The following is a 22,292-nucleotide window of genomic DNA, read 5'->3' as shown; positions in this document are numbered from 1 at the left end:
CCATCAATACCTTCTGAAATAGAATGCAGACAAGCATTTTACTAGTATCTGTTTTTCATGGTCATTAAATGATAACCAAATTTGAGTCAGATCGATGATGTTGAATGTCAAAGACTCCTTGCCTTAATGACAATGTCTGAACCCCTTTCATAAATATATATATAAGCAGAATTTGCCTGACTCTTCATATATTATAGGAAATCCAAGTCTTGTTCTACGCCAGGTATTTTCCAAGACATTTAATCACACTGCACATAAGCAGTAGGTATCATTATAGTGGTCAGCAGTGCTTTATGGTTTATGCTAAGGGTCAGTGATAACATTACATTTCATTTCTGATGGATACTTCTAAGAGCAGGTACCTCAAATTAGAATATATCCAGGCACCACACTAGATTGAGAGATTTTTTATATTAGTGGTTCTGTGCACTGCTAGCTGGCTTCATACACACCCCAAAGAGACGAAGCAGAGATGCATATAAGTGCAACCCATGCACAACCAATATCAGTTCCTTTCTTTCTGTGTCTTCCGATGCACATCCAGATCTTTGCCGTTGACTTCTTTGGTTTTTCGGTGCCTCACAAACGTATTCCAGTGTGTGCTAGAAAACAATGTCCTTACTGAAAATGACAGAATTCAAGCTGTACCGCAACTGCAGGAAGCAGATGTTGGCCACAAACCTACTTGAGTAGTGCCTGCACTCCAGAGACAACTCGAAGTCATGTGATAAATGTACCCTAATTCACCTGAAGGTGATTCAAGACCAAGAGGCGAAGATTTTTGGCACCAAAACCAAGAATTTATGACTGCCTAAATGCAAACCCTACTCTGACGTATGGCCCTGGTCTCTGTCCCAGTCACGGGGTCAGTCACAGGACTGCTCCACTTCCCCTCTGAAGTCCTCAAGTATGTTGAAGTTTAAGCACAAACAGTGAAGTGTGACTCAACCCTATCCCTCTACTCTGATGCCAAAGAAAAGTCATGATGGTGTCAGGATGTCAAATGCACTCCATTGAAGATACCAGCCACAGAGCCGTTCCTTCAGTTATTTCGTAGCCCATTCCTAACCCTGCAGATTGAGGCCTTCAAGTAGACCATGCTGCAGATTTTCAGTGGGCTTCTGGTTACTTCTAGCAAGCTTTGGGTCCCACAGGGACTCCTCCTTTCCCCCAGTCGTGTTTCTGCTGTTGTGTCCCTCCTGGGCGTTGTTAGTCCCCTCGGGAACTGTTCCCAGGATTGTACAGACTCTGGTGCAGACTTACACTCTGGACCATGTCAGATCCCGAACTGATGTCCGCTCAAGCTGCACCAATTTCTCACTATGGAATTACAAAAGCACAACCTGCTGTAATGCGCACTGATACTAACTTTGTTACTCTACAGTGTTGCAGCTATCAGCAGAGGCTCCATTATCTTTTTGACTCTGACTTGGATTCTGCACAAGAACAGGGTGCACCCTAGGATATTAATAATGATTGTAACGCGCTAACAGGACCAGAGGGACTACATATCCCAGACTGCTTTGTGGCCCCAGGAGACGGCCATCTTGTGCATCACCTGCTCCCACTTGCCAGATCCAACGAGCGCTATAAAGCGCGAGGGGGCTTACCGCAGCGCAGTACGCGCTAACTGGACCATAGGGACTACATATCCCAGACTGCTTTGTGGTCCCAGGAGGCGGCCATCTTGTGCATCACCTGCTCCCACTTGCCAGATCCAACGAGCGCTATAAAGCATGAGGGGGCATACTGCAGCGTGGGACGCGCTGACAGGACCAGGCGGACTACATATCCCAGACTGCTTTTTGGTCACAGGATGCGGCCATCTTGTGCATCGCCTGCTCCCACTTGCCAGATCCAACGAGCGATATAAAGCGCGAGGGGGCATACCGCAGCGCGAGACGTGCCCGGGCCAAGGGCAGGCCCATCTGTGCCCGACCAAGGCTGGGCAGGGCCACCCCCCTGAGTTTGGCTTTTTGCCTTAGCCACCTCGAATTGTTCTGTCCCCCCTTAGTCCTCCCTCATCCATCATCCTAGGCCCCTGTCTCGTCCCATTACACTGCCGCAGATATGGGTAAAAGAAAAGCAATCGAGGGTGGGGTTGGGGGGAAAAACACAAGAAAAACTTCAAAAAGTCAGGCTGTAACGAAGTACTTGACCGCATTGATAACCCCCTAGCTGATTGGGGGGAAATATTAACTCCATCACCTGGCACCGACCAGCCATTGAGTCCCAAACCGTGCCCTGCAACCCAATCATTGACTAGCAAGCAGGGAAGCATACCCACTATGTTTAACAAAGCCAGGGTACGGGTGAGGACCGAGACTAGCGCAGTGCCCCCCAACCCCGCAGATTCAGTCCCCAGCCCCTGTTCCCTTTACGACCCAGCTATAGAGCCCCCTCCGTCACCTCTCACTTGTACCAATCGTTTTCATCTGTTAACATGTCCCTCCAATCCACCTACAATTCAGGATCTCACAGTTTCACCTGCCCAGGCAAGGGCAGAAATCTTTGCAAATATCTAGTCATCCCTCCCTCCCCCAATCAACGACTTGGCAGGTTGCATACAAACACTCAGGGCAGAAATAGCAGCCCTTAAGTGCATAATAGGCAACCTCATGGTCACAGTGGGGCGTCTCATGGAAGAGAGAGGGAGAACAGCTAGCGAAAGCGGCGCCACCCCAGCTCAGACAAACACTACCTCTCTGACTCTACCTGTTCCCACCATGCTCCATCACGTCAAACACCTTAGAGGCCCCCCAGGTTCCCTACTTGAGGACCCCGTCCCTAGGACTTTAGTCGGAGCCCGAATATTGGGTTCCCGCACACCAGCAGGCTTGCAAACTGACTACCCTCCCACCAACCCCGAGAACACAAGTTCCAACTCCACACCCCTCACTTTAGGGGAGGGCTGTCGTTTCAGTAGTACATATTCTCCCAAGACTACCACTCTCCCTCCCCGGAAAATCTTTATGACCAACGTACCTAGATCTAACTCTCAGGGGGAGAGGGAAGGGGAGGATTCCCTGATTAACAAAGTCACCCATTGGATTCGTCATAGCAGAGGATGTCTTTCAGTAATTAGGAAAGATATTCTCAGGGCCAGATGACACCGGTCCCAGAGCTCACTGTCTGATGGTATCGAGCTCCTCCTAGTAAACGGTAGCTAGCCTTAGACCAAAGAACTAAGCCCTCGGGTGGGTCCACCATTCAGTTTAAACTTGAGCCACCCACTTCACTTTGTGTGCCACCCTCCCTAGTGGCTCCCGACCAAGACACTGTCTCTTCCATGATTGATTGACCATCCGAGATTGAGGTGCAGGCCCCCCACGTTAGACCTGATAGTGGCATAAGCTCTAACAATTGTGCCTGCGGTCATCGCTGACCAGACACACAGGACTGTCTCTACCGCTTCCCCCAACGTTACCACACTAGTCACCCCAGATTTCCAGGTAAACCTGCTCCCACTACCCAACTCCCCGACCACCGGCCAGAAAGTAAAGATCGTCTCATTGAATGTGGCAGGCATAAAATCCAAGCTTCCGTTGCCGCACTGGAACCTTTTCATCGACCAATACAACATATGTATCTTCCAGGAGACCTGGCTAATTGAACCTGCCCATAAACCCGGCTATGCAACCTACCACATATCCGCCGCTCCCAGCAAGGCGGGCCGCCCATCGGGGTATCCTAATTTGGGTAAAAATCACACTACAGTGTGTAGTGAAACTGATATCCACCGACACCCCTGACATCCTTGGTATTAGCCTCAAGGGAACAGGGCCCACTGCTACTGACATTTTTAACATCTATGCCAGGGAGATAAGGGGGACCAACCGCTCTGTGACCCCGCAGACCCTAGAGACCCAACTGTGTGAAAGACCCTCCAAACATGCCCTTATTTTAGCGGGGGACTTTAATACCACCTTTGAACCCCTTGGTCTGAACTATATGGGTGATTTCAGGGAAGAAGATAACATTTGGCACATACGCAGGTTGGAGCTCCCCCCCATTAAGAAGTTGCACTCGGCCGCCCTGCAACTTAATGCCCTGACCCTCAGCCAAGGTCTGAGGGCTATAAATGTAAGAACCAAATCAGAAAAGCATGCCACCCACATGTTCACTCGTTCACAGGGGAAGAGCTGCATCGACTATATATTGATGGACCTTAGATATTGGCACTTGGTTGATGACATGGTAGTCCGGACCCAAACTGACAGTGACCACAATACACTCTGTCTCAGTTTAGAGTCACCGTGGGGCAGGGCGCCCCCAGCAACAACCACTACCAAAGTAGCCAAAGTGGTACAGTCTGAGAACAAAAGACGGCGACTTAGATGGAACAAGGTGATCCTGCAAGACGACATTCTCTCTTCCATCGATTTGGACCTGACACTTTGTGTATCATTGATATCTACGATGGGAGAGGGTGTGGGAAGCTGTTCCTCCCTAATCGATGTTCACACTGAGTTTTTCCAAAGATTGGAACAGCTCCTGTCCCTGCCAGCTGCTCACAATTCCGGCAGTGCTTCTCCCCGCAAGGGGGTTAATTGGTACAATTGGGACTGCCGGCTGGCATGAACAAGGCTAATTAGCGCAATCAAACATAAGGATGTCACCTGAGTAAGGTCTCTGCGGAACCAGTACAGACAGACGCAGAACAAAGTCATGAAGGACTGGGAGGAGGAAAGATGGAGCCTCATGAGGGCTGCATGTGAACGCAGGGACTCCAGATCATTTTGAGCCATAATAAGCAAAAGAAACCTAAAGGGAGCCCATGCAATTGGTAATAACATCCTGCCCTCAGATCGGTTCCACCATTTCCACTCTCTCTATAATGTCGAAAGCCAACTCCTAACTATGTCAGCCCAACCCCAGCCGAGTACCATCTATGGGGATTGTCTGATCAACTTGGGAGACATCCGAGAAGCAATTAACAACATAGTTCGACTGAAAGCTGCTGGCCCCGATGGCATCCCTGGAGACCTCTTCCTTTACAACATCGACAAATGGGCAGAGTACATTCTCCTTCTATCCAATGCAATTGTTAGGGGAGCTCCCATTCCTGAGTCCTGGAGGCGTGCCGAGGTAATACCCATTTACAAGAAGGGCTCAACTCTGGGGCTTTGAGGATGTAAGGGAGCTCACCTGTATAGAGAATGTTTATGAGAAAACTCACCTCTCTGCCCCAAGCACCCCGCTCCTCCCTCTGCACATGGATCTGACCCGCAAACCTCTAGGCACTGTAGCTGGTCTTAGGCTGTTGCTGTTCTAAAGGAGAATCATGGCAACTCCCGAACTTTCCCCCTATGCCACTGCGTTTAAGGAAGTTTGCTATATGGACACCTCCAACAAAATCAGGTGGATCCACTCAGTTAAGTCAGCATTGATTGCCATTGGGATGGGAAACTCGTGGAATTTTCCACACACAGGACCACCACAGACCAAAGAAAGAGTGAAGTCCTGTTATTGGGAGTGGGTATCCCAGTAGATATCTCGCTCGCTCTCACTAGGGCGGCTATCTAGCGAGTTTTTGGACTTTAAATCTACCTGGTCGCTAGAACCTTACCTGGACTGCATTTTAGATCCAACCGATAGGAAGCTCTATATGCAGTTCAGATTTGGTTCCCTCCCTCTTAATACCTTTATCAGCAGATGGCAACACAAGGCCCCAGGCAACAACTTATGCCTCGGCTGTACCCCCTACCAGGAGTCAACTGCCCATGTCTTCTTTGTTTGTCCATCCTACGCTCATCAATGCTCCAGACCTTGGCGGGAACTGTGCCAGATCTGCAATGGTGGCTCTTGAACTGCGATTGAGTCAGAGGCCTATCACTCTCCCTTCACCAACCAGATCTAACAGTAGGGACAGATGCATCACTCCAGGGATGGGGCGGACACGTGGGAAAGGCGGGGATCAGAGGTTTGTGGTCTCTGGCGGAATCCGGGCTCCATATCATTCTTTTGGAGCTCAGGGCGATCAGACTGGCGTTAAAAGCTTTCCTTCCCTCTCGCAGAGGGAAAGTAGTGCAGGCGTACATGGACAACACCACCGCCATGTGGTACTGTAATAAGCAAGATGATGTGGAGTCGTGGGCTCTGCGCCTCTGGACGTGCCTGGAATATCGGGGCATTTGCCTGGTGGTCCAACACCTGGCAGGCTCTCTGAACACGAACGTGGACAAACTCAGCCAACAATGCCTGGTCGATCACGAACGGAGATAACACAAGATCTCTTTCAGCAGTGGTCGGCAACGCTTTTCGTCTCAAGTGAAGCTCATACCTCCCCTATGCTTTTCTACCTGTACCACTTCTGCTCAGAGTTCTCAACAAGATCAAGAACAACCGGGCACAGTAATCCTTGTGGCTCTGCACTGGGCATGAAGAATCTGGTATCCTGAGCTATTGAACATGGCCATCGATCCCCGGATCAGACAGCCCCTTCAGGAGTATCTTCTTTCGCCGCAGTAGGGGAGGGTTCTCCACCCGAACCTGTACAGTCTCCGCCTTCTTGTTTGGAGCTAGAGCAGTGGCAGTTGACAGCTTTTGACCTTCTGCCCGAAGTGTGTAATGTAATCTTGGCACCCAGACGTCCCTCCACCAAAATGGTATATGCCTATCGATGGTACAAATTTGTGGCATAGTGTACAGACAAGTTTGTTTGCCCTCTCTCTGCCCCTCTTTCCAAGGTCCTTTTGTTTATACTTTCTTTGGCACAGCAGGGCTCTACTTTGGGCACCCTCAAAGGTTATTTTTCTGCTATATCTGCTTTTCTAAGATTACCTGACCAACCCTCTTTGTTTAAATCTCCTACTAACAGTAGATTCCTTTAGGGTCTTGCCCATATGTTTTCTCCATCACCATTCATAATGCCCCAATGGGATTTGAATCTGTTTTTTTACTTTTTTTAATGTGTGCTCCTTTTAGAACGCTCCATAGTTGTCCTTTCAGGCTTCTGACGTTCAAAACAGCCTTCTTTGTGGTCCTTACATCTTCCCACAGGGTGAGGGAGCTTCAGGCACTGTCATCTAAGCCACCCTGCCTATCTATCCTGACAAAGTGGTGCTTTGCACCAGGGTTTCCTTTTTGCCACCCCCTTTCATGAAGGACAATCCATCACTTTGGCTACTTTTTACGCACGCTTTCATCCTTCTAAGGAAGAGGAGAGACTCTACCGCCTGGACCCAAAAAGAACATTGGCATTCTATCTTGATCATACCAAAGAGTTCCGGGTGGTTGATCAACTCTTTCTTGGGCATCTTGGTGTGAAGAAATGTTGGGCAGTGCAAAAGAGAACCATCTCTAGATGGGTTGTTCTCTGCATTAAAATGTGCAAATGTACTATGTATTGCCTAAAAAGCAACCCCTGGAGGGTTTGCACATTCATTCTACCAGAGCGACAGCTGTAACCACTGCATTAGCACGCAGAGCTCCAGTCCTGGATATCTGTCAGGCAGCAACATTGGCATCTCTGCACATGTTCACCAAACACTACTGTCTGGGCAGTCAGGTCCAGAGGGATGGGTACTTTGCCCATTCAGTCCTGCAGGACTTCATAGTATGATCTTGGTTCGCAGACACCTACAGGGATGGAATTGCTTGGGTATCTATTCTAAGGTAAGGGATCGGCAACTAGAAGTCTCTATCAGATGAACAAGTTATTTACCTTTGGTAACGCATTATCTGGTAGAGACATATTCTAGTTGCAGATTCCTTACTGACCCACCCATCTCTAGGGACAGGGACTTACCTTTCAGGGCCCTAGTTCTGATGCACCAGTGGTCAGTGTTCTTCATGGCTCTGGGGCTCTGGCGTGGAGAGTTGTAAAAAGAAACTGACGTCAGCCTGTCGGAGTGGCACCTGTATAGGTCCCACAACGTTATATCTGGCGCCCAATGCCGATGGCGGACGCAAAGCTGACCGATGTCACCTAATTGTGCGCAGTGTACTGCTTGAGAAAAGTCTCCGGATCCAGGGTGATGCCTGGGGGAATTCTAAGGTAAGGCATCTGCCACTAGAATATGTTTCTACCACATAATGTGTAACTGAAGGTAATTAACTTGTTCGTTTGATGAGAACACTCACAAGAAGAGGCACCCACATAGCAACTTGGCCATTAATGCATATGAAGGGATAGGGGTAGATATCGGAAACACCCAAAACATCCTAGCAACAATAGACTGACCCCAGAGCACGATCCAAACACCCCATATTTCCAGTTGACTTCTGGAACCGATCACACTGGCAACTTCTCTTCCATTGTGAAGGTTCAGTTTACTTGAAAATACCCTTGTGGATTCAGGCTGCGAAAATAAAGTCATCCTGGTTGGATTAATTTCCAGTTTTAAGGCCACTAAGGCAGTAAGTCTCCTTCTCCAGTTCTCATATAACCCACAACATCTCCTTTTCCCTCTGTAATGTGGGGCTGTCTTTTTTTCTTTTTTTTTTTTTTACTTCTTTGCACCAAATGACCTGTCAAAAAATGTTATTTCTCGTGTCAGGCAATTACACCACCATCACTGTGCCACCCTTCGCTCTGTTCATATTCGTCTCTTCAATTGGAAGTCCTTAGGTCCTTCTTTTTTTTTTTTTTTTTAAACCAACATTCCTGATATTACTGGCTGGATTATCAAATGGTCCAGGCTCCCCACTACTGCAGTTGGTATGGCCCTGCAGGATCCCAGGAGCAATCCTTCTGGGACTTAAAAAACTAGGCTACTCCTTCAAACATTGTCCTGTACCTCCAGTTTTACCATGGCATTATTAGTAGATCCATAAAATGTTCTGCATCATTCCTACGTAGGTGGCGTTCTCAGCTACACGGCTTTCCAGCACTTTCACTTTGGCTTTTGTAGATTTCAGTGCCTGTTCACTCTGCTTGATGGGGCTTCCAGATTTTACTTCCATTTCTTTTACTGCAGAGCACACTCAAGGGTTCTTGTCCCCTAGGCCAGCATGTGGAGGCCATTAATAGGAAATAATTAAGGCACACCATTAAATAAATTAAATAAAGTCAGGCCGTAAAACCATCATGTCTCCCAAGATGAGTGCTAATTATATGCATAGTGGCAGACAACCCACAAAAAGCAGTTTTGATGGATACAGCTAACGGCAGGTTCCTCACTCTTTTCATAGTAGCGCTCCTGCATACTGGTCGATTGCATCATGCAGCTCTGTGTTGATTTCATTTTGCTTCAGAAGTGACCGAGCAGAGGGACATGTAAGCCCCACCCCCTGCGCGCCCTCAGTTCCTTTACTTTTACATATTTGATCTTGGATCTGTAGTGCCACTTCCTCTTTGTTCAGTATTGACAGTTTTTTCAAATTCTGAACCAGTGTGCAAGGGAACAGTGTCCCCTATTAAAACTACAGGGTTCAAGCCATGCCGTGACTATTGAAAACAGATGGCCATAATGGATCTGCACAAGGTGTGCCTTTGGGGTTTGGACTTGGGACATGACTCTGACTGGTGTGATCAGTGTGCTGGCATGAATTCGAAGGCGTTCCTGGACCGCTAATTAAAGCTGTACATCGTTGAACATTGGAAGAAATCATGGACCTTGAGTAGGTCCAGTTTCAGCACCAAGTCAAGGGTGCAGACCCTCTCCCGCTCTCGGGGCTGATCCTGTGACTGGACTTCTTCTTGGTCTATTTACACTAAGCATTGGGACAAATGTGTGACCTAGTGTGAAGCCTGCAGGACACCCCCTTTGGAAGCCTAGCTGTGGGACACTTCATTTGTTTTGTCTTTGATCCAGCAAGACCTTGCTGTGGGGGCTGTAATAGATTTTGTATCTGTCCTTTCTGACTTACTGCAGCCCCTGCTTACATCATTGGTGGTGTTCAGACTGCCAACAAGGTAGTGTAGGTCTATGGTAAGCCTATGCTAAGCTAAAGAATAGGAATCTCTCTGTGTTACGTTTCCAGTTGATGTAACGTAACACAGGCAGTAACTTATTCTGAATACTATCAGTCAGTCCCCCGGATACTACTACAGGCCTCCTGGTTTCCTGTATTTCTGTATAGTTACAAGCTACTGTACAGTATCTGTCTACATAACTAAGGCTTTACTCAGATCGCCTACGTTTACACCATGGTACCATGACTTGGATCAGTCCACATTTCTACAGCACAGTGACTTTCCAGTCACTCATCAAGCCTTGAAAATGTCCATAGGACCAAACTTGTTAGCTGCTGGATGTTTTACTTATTTGTATTTCAAAGGAATAATTTTAGACTCGCTAGTGACATGCATTAAAACTATAGAGAATGTAGTACAAATATAGACTTTTTATTGTCACTTTCTGCTAACTGCTTATTTGTGTGCTCCAGTATCATTCATTATACTCACTACAAAATGCAGTTTGTGAATAGGCCCCACAGACTCCTCCTCCTCCCCTCCGGTCCACATGCTATATTCTCTTGAACACTTTATTCAAAGGTAAATCTGATAGTTCAGTTCTTTAAGTGGAACAAAATTAAAAATCCACCTTAGATTACAGGCACTACTAGGATCTCTTCTTAATTCACAGCACTGTTAAAAAAAAAACAGCCTGAAACAAGTTTCAATTCTGCATTTTTAGGTATGGTAAAAGGTGCATGCTTTTGTTTAGTGTCTTGCAGGATACTTTAACTGAGTTTACCATAGTTTGAGAAATGTTTTTAGTGGAAGGTTCCTGCAAGTATTGGAAGAGTTGCTCAATTAATGAGTCATAACATTGGCTTTAAATCTGCTAAATAGTACTTCATGATAACTTTTAAATTTAATTTGAAGCAAAGCTATTACAGTAGATTCATTCCCAGCCAAAGCCCTTGCCATCGAATGGATAAATTGCAGCACTGTTGTTGTTGGTTCACAAAGAAACAAAGGCACTGCCATGGATTTAATCTGAGGGAAAGGTGCTGCCATAGATCCACTCTCGGGTAAAGATGATGTTGTGCATGAGCTCAGAAGCAAAGCGCTGGTATGGAGTTACTTTAAGGCAATCTAATGTACAGTCATGTGTTGGTTTTCAAAATGCATCTCAAAACAGACTCTCAGTTAAGGGAGTTGACATTTATAAGTTTTTATGTTTTTAGGATACTGTATCTCAGAAATCTGTGGACATTCACGAAACTGTTCAGCTAAGAACTGCTGATAACAGGCGGCAAACTCAACCCAGTTTAGGATCGCCTGGCAATGAGATGCAGCACCTTGTGAGGCCTACAGCAAGTAAGTGATGTATAAACCCACAAACTGAATTTGTCATTTTGCTGTATGCTACATTTAGCCTCTAACTACAGGTAGTAGGCATGCATGCTTGCATGTTGAATGTGTTGCCTTTGCCAATGCTTGTTTTTATAATTTACTTTTTTTTAAGTGTCTATATTTCATAAAAGTTGCAAATCCCCAACAATTGAGACTTTTTTTTTTTTTTAACAATCTGTATTCTGAAATAAGAGCAATTTATTTAATTCTGTCTTTCCCAGTTGTCCGCTATGTGATTCTAAGTACATTTTGTATTCTGGGCTGTGTTTATAATGGTACAGATGAATGCTCATCTTAGCTTTGCACTGTGAGCCTCCCACCAATAGCAGATCTTCCTAGGTCAGTATTTTTTAGTTCACCGCTGTGGGCAATGTATATTGAAAGGGGCTCTTGGAAAACAACCACAAATCATCTATGCAGGAAGATGTGTTGACAGGGATACAGGTGCAGTCAGTCCATTTTTTAGGGGCATACTTGGGGAAATAATAGAAATGACTAGGGTGTTGATGAACTAAGATTTATTTCTTGGGTGCATAGGATAGGATATATGACATGCTAAACTCAGCTTTGTAACAGTAGATGCCAAACGGAAAAGAGTGCCACCAAACGTTAGAAAAGCTGCTAAGCTGTGGCGTAGTGTAGCCATGGCATGCAACATTCCAATAATATATCAAATCCCAGAATTGTCAATGGTTGTATATTGACCTACTTTCCAGAGCAGAGTAGAAAAATCTTTAGCCAGGTGATGCTCAATTATGCAAATAGACTTCGCAGGTATGCAGCTGAGTTGTAGTGGCCTATTCTGCTGCCCCATTCCACATGTAGTTTATCTTACTTACACTGCTGCTCCATAATGTGTATGTCCAATAAATTCCTTAGCTTTTGGTAGTAAGGACCAAAATCAATAAGAATAAACAGGAAGGACAGGAAAGAAAGCTTGTGGATCAATCGGAGGTAACCAAGAGAGCGCGAACAACATGGGACTACAGGATTCTAACAGTCAGTAAAAAGTGCAAGGAAGAGTTCCACCACTGCTTATAAACGTTCCATGAAAATAAGGATGCTATAAGTAGTACGGCACCCAGCAGAGACCTCACAGCATCATTTTATAATGAGTACACTGATGTTGTAAATCCACATCTCTTGTGCATGTTTGAAGAGGAGGTGCGTGAGATTGGGTGCACCATTCCTGTATGAAGCAATTAGCCCAGCCAACAATCACATTTATGTTTGTCATATAGGCAAGTCACACTTGTCAACACTGATACAAAGAAATTAGTCAAAGTCATAGCTAGAAGGCTTCTGTTATACATGATGGGCTGGTTCCTCCAGATCAAGCAGGGTTTATCCGTAAGTGCTTAGCAACACATAACCTTTGGACCACATTTGCCATCCTACCCAGATTGACCTTGGCTTGTCTACTGTGGCGGTATTTCTGAATGAAGAGAAAACATTTGATTTGTGTGAATGTCCCTTCATGCTTACAACACCTTGTAGATTAAAGGTGAGAGGAAAACCGTATTGCCATGGATCTCATTATTGTACATGGTTCACCATATCCACATTAAAATAAACAGACACATATCACCCTCTGATGTTACTAGATGCACCACAAAGGAATGCACTCTGTTGCCTCTATTGTTTTCCCTGGCACGTAAGCACCTTGCTGGTGTCTTCTGAGAGCAGCATTTAGACTGGGGACTCTGCTTGGATGGTATATATTATACTACTCTCCCTTAAAAACACAATTGTTGTTCTCCCAATCTCTGTTGACCAAACTGGTATCGCTAAGGTAGAAACCTCAGCTATACTGATACATGATACCATTGCCAGGCAAAACATTGGGTTTTTGATACATGAAGTATTATTTCTGGGTAGAAAGACACACTTTGTATATTATTGATATAAGAAGATTCTCATGTTGGTCCATATAACAACTGAGGCTGAGCTTGTCCCACCATGTCTGCTCAGTAGTGTGATGGCCAATGTCAAGGCAAGATCTTCTGCACTCGTGAACACTCTGGTGTGCACTGTTTAGCCGTAGCACTACTCGATGTGCAAAGACTGCAAATAACAATGCACCAAAACTGCCAGTCTGCTGTAACCCCAGATTGTCAGTCACATCAGAGCAAAAGGCAAAACAGCAAATAGCAAAGTTGGTACTGCCAACAATGGGGAACCACTATGTCAGCAGTTCTTCTTAACACTTATACAATACAAATAACTGAGTGATACATGCCTGCTACACACATTCCTATATTTCAGACTACGACACACTTTACAATCCTGTTACTCTGACTTTTCTATGAAAGCTAAAGCATAGACACATTATCAACTCTGATACACCCCAGTGGATATATGATGAATCTCCAGTTCAGTGGCCAACTCATGCTGCAAGCGTAAGATGGGCTCCAGGAGTCACTGAGGCAAGGCTCTAGATGCTCTGTTAGTGTATGCAAGATTGGCATACTGCTGTTCACAAACGGAGTAGGTCTCCCTTCGTAGCAAACACAGACCCCTGCACTGCTGATGTCTTCACAGGCTTTATTATACCTCACTGAAACTAAAGTCGTAAGGCCTATGAATCGAACTGAAATGACTCATTGTCACTGCCCAAAGGATGGTATAGAAGGTGCCATAAGGTAACAAATTATTGGCAAAAGCGTTTGTCATGGTCTCTGATATGACAAATGTCTCTATTACCAGTTCCCCGCTGCTAGCTTTACTAGGCTGCCTAAAGGAATGCCTCCATACATCAGGCACTATCTAGCAATTATATTCCAATTGACCGAATGCAGAGTAGCAGTGGCACACTCCCTAAAGTTAGACTGGATACAAGTCCTAGTGTATTGTAATGACAGTGTAGACCTTTACGCTCCCTTTCGCTCTCTGTCATCTAAACCAAAGAGCATTTGGGGCCCCTCCGGGAACACGTATGGGAGCAGCTTGACACTGTTTTGTTGATCTGGTGACTTCTGGAGGTGGAACCATGGGGATTATAACTAGGAAATTAAACCTGTTATTGATCATAATCATTGGTGGGCAGAGCTCTAACACAATTGGTACACCTCAGGACACGTCTCTGTAGAACAGCTAAATAGATGTTGTGACCATACCAAAGTATGGATGTAGAAATATGATGTATTCACTATTTGCTTGAAAACATTATCCATTCATCTGCATAGATACTTTGCGGAGCAATATATATTTTGATTGTCATGAACTGTAATTACAATGCCACTTCCATGTATTTATTTATTGTTATTTCTGGGGATAAACGTTAAAACAAATGTGTGGGTGGATACATTCTACAGAATCATGTGTGCACCGATTCAGACATCAGCCAAGTCATACTAGTAAGGCAAGCCATATTCACTGTCAGCTCACATGACAGCTCTCATATTCCTTCTTCCAAGATTCCATAGCGAGATGGATATGGTGACATTGTGTTCCACCTGAATATGGGATGCTGAAGTATATATGGTGTTTTGGCTTCCATTTAATGTCTGCATGAATGCCAGATAGCGTATGTGTAGTTGTCTCAGTTCTCGTGTGTGAACTTTGAAGCAGACTTTCTGGCCCAGTTACACTCTGATATGCCCCAGTCCAAATTGTAGCAAGATTCCTCATCATGTTTGAGTGCAGCCTACAAGCAATTGACATCAGCCATTACAACAACATCATTGTTAACACCTTGCCATTTCTAGGTTGGCCCTGCCCAACACTAGAGAGAAGTGAAATACAGTTGTTTTTCAGTCCACTATCAACATTGCTGTGTGAGATAGCACATGGCTGATTTTTGCTCAGTTTCACTTCCCTAAGTTGAACTAGAAATCAAGGATTCGTTAGATTAACCTGCTCCTTTTCTTATTCTATGTCCTCAAGTTTTAATTCTTTGTTTCTGATAGAAACTTTTAACTGCAGATTCTTCACCTTTTGTACACTTCCCCAGGCATCTGACTTGATCTGGAAAGTTTGAGCAGTACCCTTGCATGCCAGCAGATAGTACAGACAGCTCTGTATCAATGTCTTTATGTGCTGCATGTGACGTGTGCTGATCCATATTGGTGCCACCAGTGTGTGCTGACATAAGCTGGATCCACCCCTTCCCCATTTCTACAGGGTTTAAATGCTTTGGGGAATGTTGCAAACACATGTCTGTGACTGAACCACATTTGGTTTGCTTGTGGTGCCTAGATTAGAATCACAACTTTAAGGCCTGCAGTGATTGTGCCTTGACTCACCCTAAAGTCATTCAATATCAGAAAGCTAAGCAGGACAGGATCAGTTGAGGTATACAGGTATGTCTCAGTTCTGCCCCCAATGTTGCTCTTTTGACCAGTCTTCTGGGCGCTTTAAGTTCTCAGTAAAATCTAAAAAGAAGCACAAGAAATCCAAGTGAGACCACACCCACCACTCCACCTTCGGTCCTCAGAGAAGGCGCAAGGGCGTCATGATGCCTTTAGGTTGTGCTTCTAAAGTCTGTTTACTTCGAAGTTGATTCTGACATTGGGCCAGTGGCAACCGGGAATTCTGGGCCACTCTGCAACACCGCAGCAAATTGAGAAATTCCGCTTTGCCTTGCTGCCCTCTTCTAGCACACTATCAGCTCTCTGTGGTGCATCTGCTGAACCTAAGTAGCCAGGACGCCTCCCATCAGGGTTTCCGCCAACAGGTCCATCCTTGGCACTCTGGATCCACTCACGGCTCCGGACCGACTTCAGTACCAGTTCCCTGTTAAGCTCCACAACGCACTGCGGAATGTCATCCACTGATTTCAGGTCCACTGACACTGGACGCGACTGCCAAACTATATTATTGTCCTACTCAGAGATAGCACGTCCCGGCCACAACTCTTTATCACCCTTCTTATTTGGACACCGTACTTCCACCTTCCGTTAGGGATCAAGTTCTTCAGGAACTGTTTGATACTGGCTCATACAATGGTGGCTAGGATGCTGAAGATTGGATTTCCCAACTGTGCTTAGGTGAAAACTGATATGAGGATCAATGCCTGTGGTCTGGATACCTCCCAAAATACTGAGCTAGTCCCACAAGCCCTGTTTGCCCAGACCTGCAACAGATGAGAGTGCTTCCTTTGCTATTGTCCTGCTAAGGGCAGCAGAAGTCCTTGATCTTCGCCATCCCACTAAGGACGTTAAGATCAAAGTTCTGATGGAGGTGTTGCAGCCTGGCCATTTAGTTCTGAACCTCTACTATTTTATGAGGTTCTTGCACTGTTTGGTACCTGGGTAAAACCTTGTTTAGGCTTAACTGTGCATTGCCAGATGACCAGCTGTCCTGCTCTGGGCGACTCTGCTTTCCACACTCAGCACCCCATTCCCGAAAGCCTTGAGGTACAGGCTTCGCCCAGCAGAGTGAACCCAAACTTGTTTCCCACAACTCCCCGCGGATAGGGAATTGAGGAGGATAACGATGTTTGATAAAGTTTGGTCTTTCGTTCATTGAACACCAGCTGGCCTTTTAGGCTGTTCTGAAGCCTTGTGGGGCTTCATTGCCAAAGTGTTGCCCATAATTCCAGAAGGTCCCCGGGTCTGACTTTCTTAGGTGGGCAGGATCTCTGTGATGCAGCCAGGTTAACTATTCACTTTGGACAGGATACTACTGACTCCTTTGGCAGGGCTATTGGGACTAGTTTGGCCATTTGCAGAACTGCATAGATGCGGTCCACTGATTTTTCAGGAGAAGTTAAGGCCAGTCTTGCCGACATGCCATTTGATGGTTCACAACTGTTTAAAGATAAAGCAGAAGGAAGGGGCGCCCAATAACACCAACAATCCCAACAGGTGTAACAATCTCCACAGCTGTTTTGTGGCCTTAGATGCAACACCCATCGTAGAGAGCAAAAGGGACAACTGGCAACCCAGTCTTGTAAACCCCGCAGCCGCCACCCCTCCGAGACTCTTTATCATCCCCTTGGTGGCACACAGCCAGCCACCCTGTCGGAGGCAGGATTTGACATTTTCTGCCAATACAGCAGGCAATAACTTCATAAAGGTGGGTCCTGCAAATTGTCCATTGGGGTTACGCTTTACCATTTCTCTAACCCCCACGTAACTTCCACCATACTCAGAACAGCTGATGGAGGACCATCTTTCTTGCAGCAGGAAGTGTATTAATTTGGCCAAAGGAGCAATAGAAGCCAGAAGTTGTTTGGTACCGTTGTTCCAGATACATCCTGGTATCAAAAAAGGAAGGGGCCCTTTGTCCCATATTAGACCGTCACCCTCTCAACGCCTTTCTGAATAGATAAAAGATCAAGATGCTCACCTTGAACCAGGCCTTGCATGTCCTTGACCCAGAAGGCTCGATGGTGGATGATTGTCACATTCCCATCTTGCGTGTCTGCAGGTGTTACTCTGGGTTCACAGGAGGCCACAAGCAATTCAAATTGCTTTGTTCTGCTTTGACCTTAACAACACCCCTTGTGTACTTACGAAAGTGATGACAGCAGTTGCAGTACATCTTCTGTCAGGAGTCCCAGTCTTTGCCTACCTCAGTGACAGGGTGCTGAAGGCGAGCTCGCAATAGGCAGTTCTGAATCCTCCAGCCTATGGCACAGCAGCGGAATTACACTGCGGCGATTCTGTAGATGGTGCAGTTTGTGCCTATCCCTGGAGTGGAGAGTCCGGGACATTTGGGCTATGATCCCAATGTTTCAGCCTCTGTCATGGATCTCAGTGATGACTCTATAACTACTGGGACTGGTGGCTTCCTGTATCCTGCTTGGCAGGCATACCATTTGGAATCTGCTGGCTCTGCAGTACGATCTGATGTCCCATTGAGTGGAACACCAGTGGATCTGATCTATTCCATATTTCGAAGATTGCAAAAGATATGCAGTGATGACTGTAATTGGGTCAGCGGCAGCCCTCTCTCTTTACCCCACTCAAAGCTCACATTGCTTCTGAGTTGGGGAGGCCATTTGATAGAAGTGCCGATCAGAGATGTCTGGTCTCTGGAGGAGGGCCGGCTCCATATCAGCCCTCTGGAGCTGAGAGCCATTTGCTTGGTGTTGAAAGCCTTATTTTCCTCCATGAAAAGGGAAGCTAGTATAGCTGTTCACACATCAAACCTGCCGCCATGTGGTACTTCAGCAAGCAGGGCAGGGTAGACTAGTGGACCATATGTCAGGAAGCTTTGCATCTCTGGATGTGGCTAAATCACTAAGGAATTTTCTGGTGACACAGCACCTGGCAGATTCCCTGAACACCAGGACTGCAAGCTAAGCCATTGATGCCTTAAGGATCACAAATGGCATTTGAATATGGATAAGGTGCAGGGTCTTTTCCATGAGCGGGGAGAACCCAGGCTTGATCTATTCGAAGTGCATTGTCAGCACGTTTGTGCTTTGGTATTTTCAAGGTGTCTCTTTTGTAGATTCATTCCACATCAGGTGGAATTACGAACTACTGTATGCCTTTGTATTGATAACTCTCTTACCACCATTTCTGAAGTAGTTCAGGGTCACCAGGCCCAGTTCATCCTGGTGGTTCCGGATTAGGTACGGAGAGTATGGTATCCTGAATTCATGGGCATGAGCATCTGTCTTCTGATCTGCCCATTTGGGACAATCTCCTTTTGCTTGGAGATTGACGGGTGACATTTGAGTGATTTTGGCCTTCCTCCCAAAGTGGTTGATGTCATCCTGGCAGCGTGCCTCAAGCAAATTTGTATATGCCTGCCATTTTGATAATTTTTGGGCCTGGTGCACTTCTAAACAGATTGACCCACTCCATGCCAAGCTGCCTGAAGTTTTGTTGTTTGTGTTGTCCTTAGCCCAGCAAGATATTGGGTTAGGTACTGCTAAGTGGTACTTGTCAGCTCTTTAGGCCTTTTGACGGTGCGAGGACAGCCATCATTATTTTAAACTCCTGTCGATCTGTGGGTAACAACATATGTTTCTTCCTTCTCCTTTTGTTATACCCCAATAGGTTTTTAATTTGGTCCTCACATTCCTCATATGTACACCTTTTGAACTCCTCTGCAGATGTTCTTTCAGACTCATTCACGCTCAAGACAGTCTTGACGCTATAAAATCAGTGTGACAGGTCAGCGAGCTACAGGCCCTTTCTGTTAACCTTCCCTTTCACAATGTTCTACCCAGAAAAGAAAGTCCTGTGGACTCGAGTGTCCTTCCTGTCAAAGGTGGTGACTCCATTTCATGTTGGTCAGAAACTCACCCTTTCAATGTTCTAAACATTTGTCTGACCGCTTCTTTGGATTCACTCCATACACTGCTGTCTGGACGGCCAGGTCTGCAGAGACAGGTACTTTGTCTGATTAATACTTCAGGGTTTTTTGGTTTGAGCAAGTTCAAGGACCCACCACCTGGCAGGTATTGCTTTAGTCTCTGTTTAGTAGGTGAGGAATCTATGGTTATAAGTCTCAATCAGAAGGTGCTTGCCTTCTGTAGCGTTGTGTCTGGTTGTGACTCAGTCTAGCAGTAGATTCATCACCTGCCATCCCATCTCCCCGTTCTGCGACCTGGTCTCTTCACATAAAAATATCCCAAATTAGGAATCTTCTCATTGGTCATGAAAGCAACTGATGTCAGTGCAAAAAAACTTTTTTTAGAGCACACTACTCACCTGTAGGTTCTCAAGGCCCTGTGGGGTGTGTGCTTAGGGTTCAGTCGAAGAGCCAGGTCTTGAGGTCCTGCTCCTGCCTAAATTGAGGTAGCAATGGCAACTGTGTGAGATAGAGCGGAAAGGCGAGGTAATGAGGCGCCTATATTGGTCTGCAATGTGAAAGCCAGTGCGGAACAACATTAACTCGGAGCCATAGGCACCACTTGACAGCGCACAGTGGTGCTGCTGAAAATGTTCCGGATTCAGTCTGATGCCTTGGGAAGTACTGAAAATGTGGTTAGATAGAGTCTCTACCAGAAAGAGTTACTGAAGCTAAGTAACTTGTGCAATTGGCTCAGGCTTTCTCTGTACTTGAACATATTTGTACTGTTGTATTATTGCTGACACCTTTCTCTAAACATTTGTTGTTGTATGATTACAGTGATTGTGTTCATTTTTGCAGAACTTCCAGAACAGAAAATATTTGCTGCGCTATTGATTAAATGTGTTGTACAGCTGGAGCTTATCCAGACCATTGACAACATTGTATTCTTCCCAGCAACCAGTAAAAAAGAGGATGCTGAGAATCTGGCAGCAGCACAGGTAGGAACAGTTGAAAGTTAGAAACTGTATACAAACAGACGGCACAATGAGGAAGCCATCTTTAGCTTTCATTTACTTTTATTGTTCTGAATTCTTAACAAGGAGCAATAGCAGACACGTGAAGGTGTTCAGCTTAGGAGAACTATTTGCAGTTGCACCACTAAGCTCATACAGACTTTATTGTGACATATTATTGATTATTTATGGTTGGCATTCTATAATTCTGGCCATCATGTTATTGTAGACTCTTAGTAATTCTGTATGCTGCCAAATTAAGCTAGTTATCTGAGATTGTGTTTTTATTTTCACTGGTTGATCAGTTTAAACACTTTTTAACTGTTCATCTTTTGTTATTCTTTTTAAAAATGCATTTTGTGAACATTAATAGTAGGTGCCTACTACTATAGCTGACTATTCTGCAAGTGGAGCCAAACATTTCCCTTATAAGAGAAATCCATGATGAATACCTCAAAAACATGTACTGTAATGGATAGTTTGTCAAAACATTGTTAGTATTTTTAGTCAGTTTTTCCATTTGAAATATGTTGGTTCCTTTAAAGAGGGATGCTGCAGACTTTGATTTCCATGTGGACACACAAGACCAAGGAATGTACTGCTTTCTAACATCACAGCAGCTGTTCAAACTTCTGGATTGCTTATTGGAATCGCATAGGTTTGCGAAAGCTTTTAACTCGAACAATGAGCAAAGAACTGCTTTGTGGAAGGCGGGTGAGTTGCATGGTCTTTGTTACTTTGATTGGGTGAAATCTTGTACTTGACTTATCACCTTCATTTGTTGGAGCATTTATATAAATTTTCGGCATAATGCTTTAAGTCTTCTGATTGCCAGTTCCATGCTGAATCTAAATGTTTTATAGCTGTTTTCCCTGTGCATTTTCATTTTGTCGCCATACAGTCATAGCCATCCATAACAGGTAAATGATAAATATAGTTTATTTCAAATCAGAAATATAGCTCACCTTTATATGGAACCTCATACATCATTTGAGGATTCCAATAGAGGAAACCTATCCTCAGAGCACTATTTAAAGCCTTAGCGCATCTTTATGAAAAACACCATATAGAAGTCAGTTCTCAAAATAGTTGGAAATTTACTCTAGTAGGTTTACTCCACCATTGAGAGTAATTAATGTCTTTTTGAGCGTTTTTGTGAATTTTAAGTTCTTCCCACACAGAGGTACTGTTATATGTGTAACTGCATTTAAAAAACATCATTCCGTCCTCATGCCCAACCTACATTCTGATTTATTCCTCACCTCGGTGGGTGGAAATGTCTGAATGTATGCAGGGTGTGATTTTGGCTTGGGAATGTTTGTGGATACCTACATATTTTCTAGTACTTTGCCACCTTGGAATGCCACGGGTGCAAATTATTATTCCATACTGGTGTGATACCATGCATGAGTAAATTGCTTTGTGAATGTAAATTTATGAATACAAAACTTGTAAACCAAACTATTTGCATATCTAAGGCTAAAATTGTATGTATGACTTAGTAAATCAGCTCAGAGACATCCTGAAACATCCTTTCGTGGTTTAAACATATTCTATACAAGAAGAATACATCGTTTGTAAGCCTAATACTCCCTACATTAATGGTAATACTTCAGCAGTAAAGCAATTTTATAACATTTCGGTTCACTGCTTCCGTTGTACTTGCAAAGTTTAAATACATGTTACCCACAACTGTGAACATACCTGAGACAGTGTAGTGATTGAAGTGAATGTATGAGTGTAGTTAGAGCTAAAGCAAAATCCATTGTCTTTGAAAAGTTTTCATGGCCTTCATTCACTCTATCAACCTATCTTCACTGGTCTTGTGACATAGA

At 45.0% G+C, this 22,292-nt stretch overlaps 1 protein-coding gene across 1 annotated transcript in view; it reads left to right on the top strand.

Moving 5' to 3' along the window:
* ARFGEF1 (ARF guanine nucleotide exchange factor 1) overlaps positions 1 to 22,292 on the top strand; it is a 961,498-nt gene that overhangs the window by 863,654 nt on the left and 75,552 nt on the right. The window contains exons 34-36 of the mRNA XM_069220293.1: positions 11,080 to 11,212; positions 20,303 to 20,442; positions 21,003 to 21,171. Coding sequence (XP_069076394.1) covers positions 11,080 to 11,212; positions 20,303 to 20,442; positions 21,003 to 21,171 — 442 coding nt within the window. The remainder of the gene's footprint in view (positions 1 to 11,079; positions 11,213 to 20,302; positions 20,443 to 21,002; positions 21,172 to 22,292) is intronic.

This window comes from Pleurodeles waltl, chromosome 2_2 (assembly GCF_031143425.1).
Source record: "Pleurodeles waltl isolate 20211129_DDA chromosome 2_2, aPleWal1.hap1.20221129, whole genome shotgun sequence".
Taxonomy (NCBI): Eukaryota; Metazoa; Chordata; class Amphibia; order Caudata; family Salamandridae; genus Pleurodeles; species Pleurodeles waltl.
This window is presented reverse-complemented; position numbering and strand designations above follow the sequence as displayed.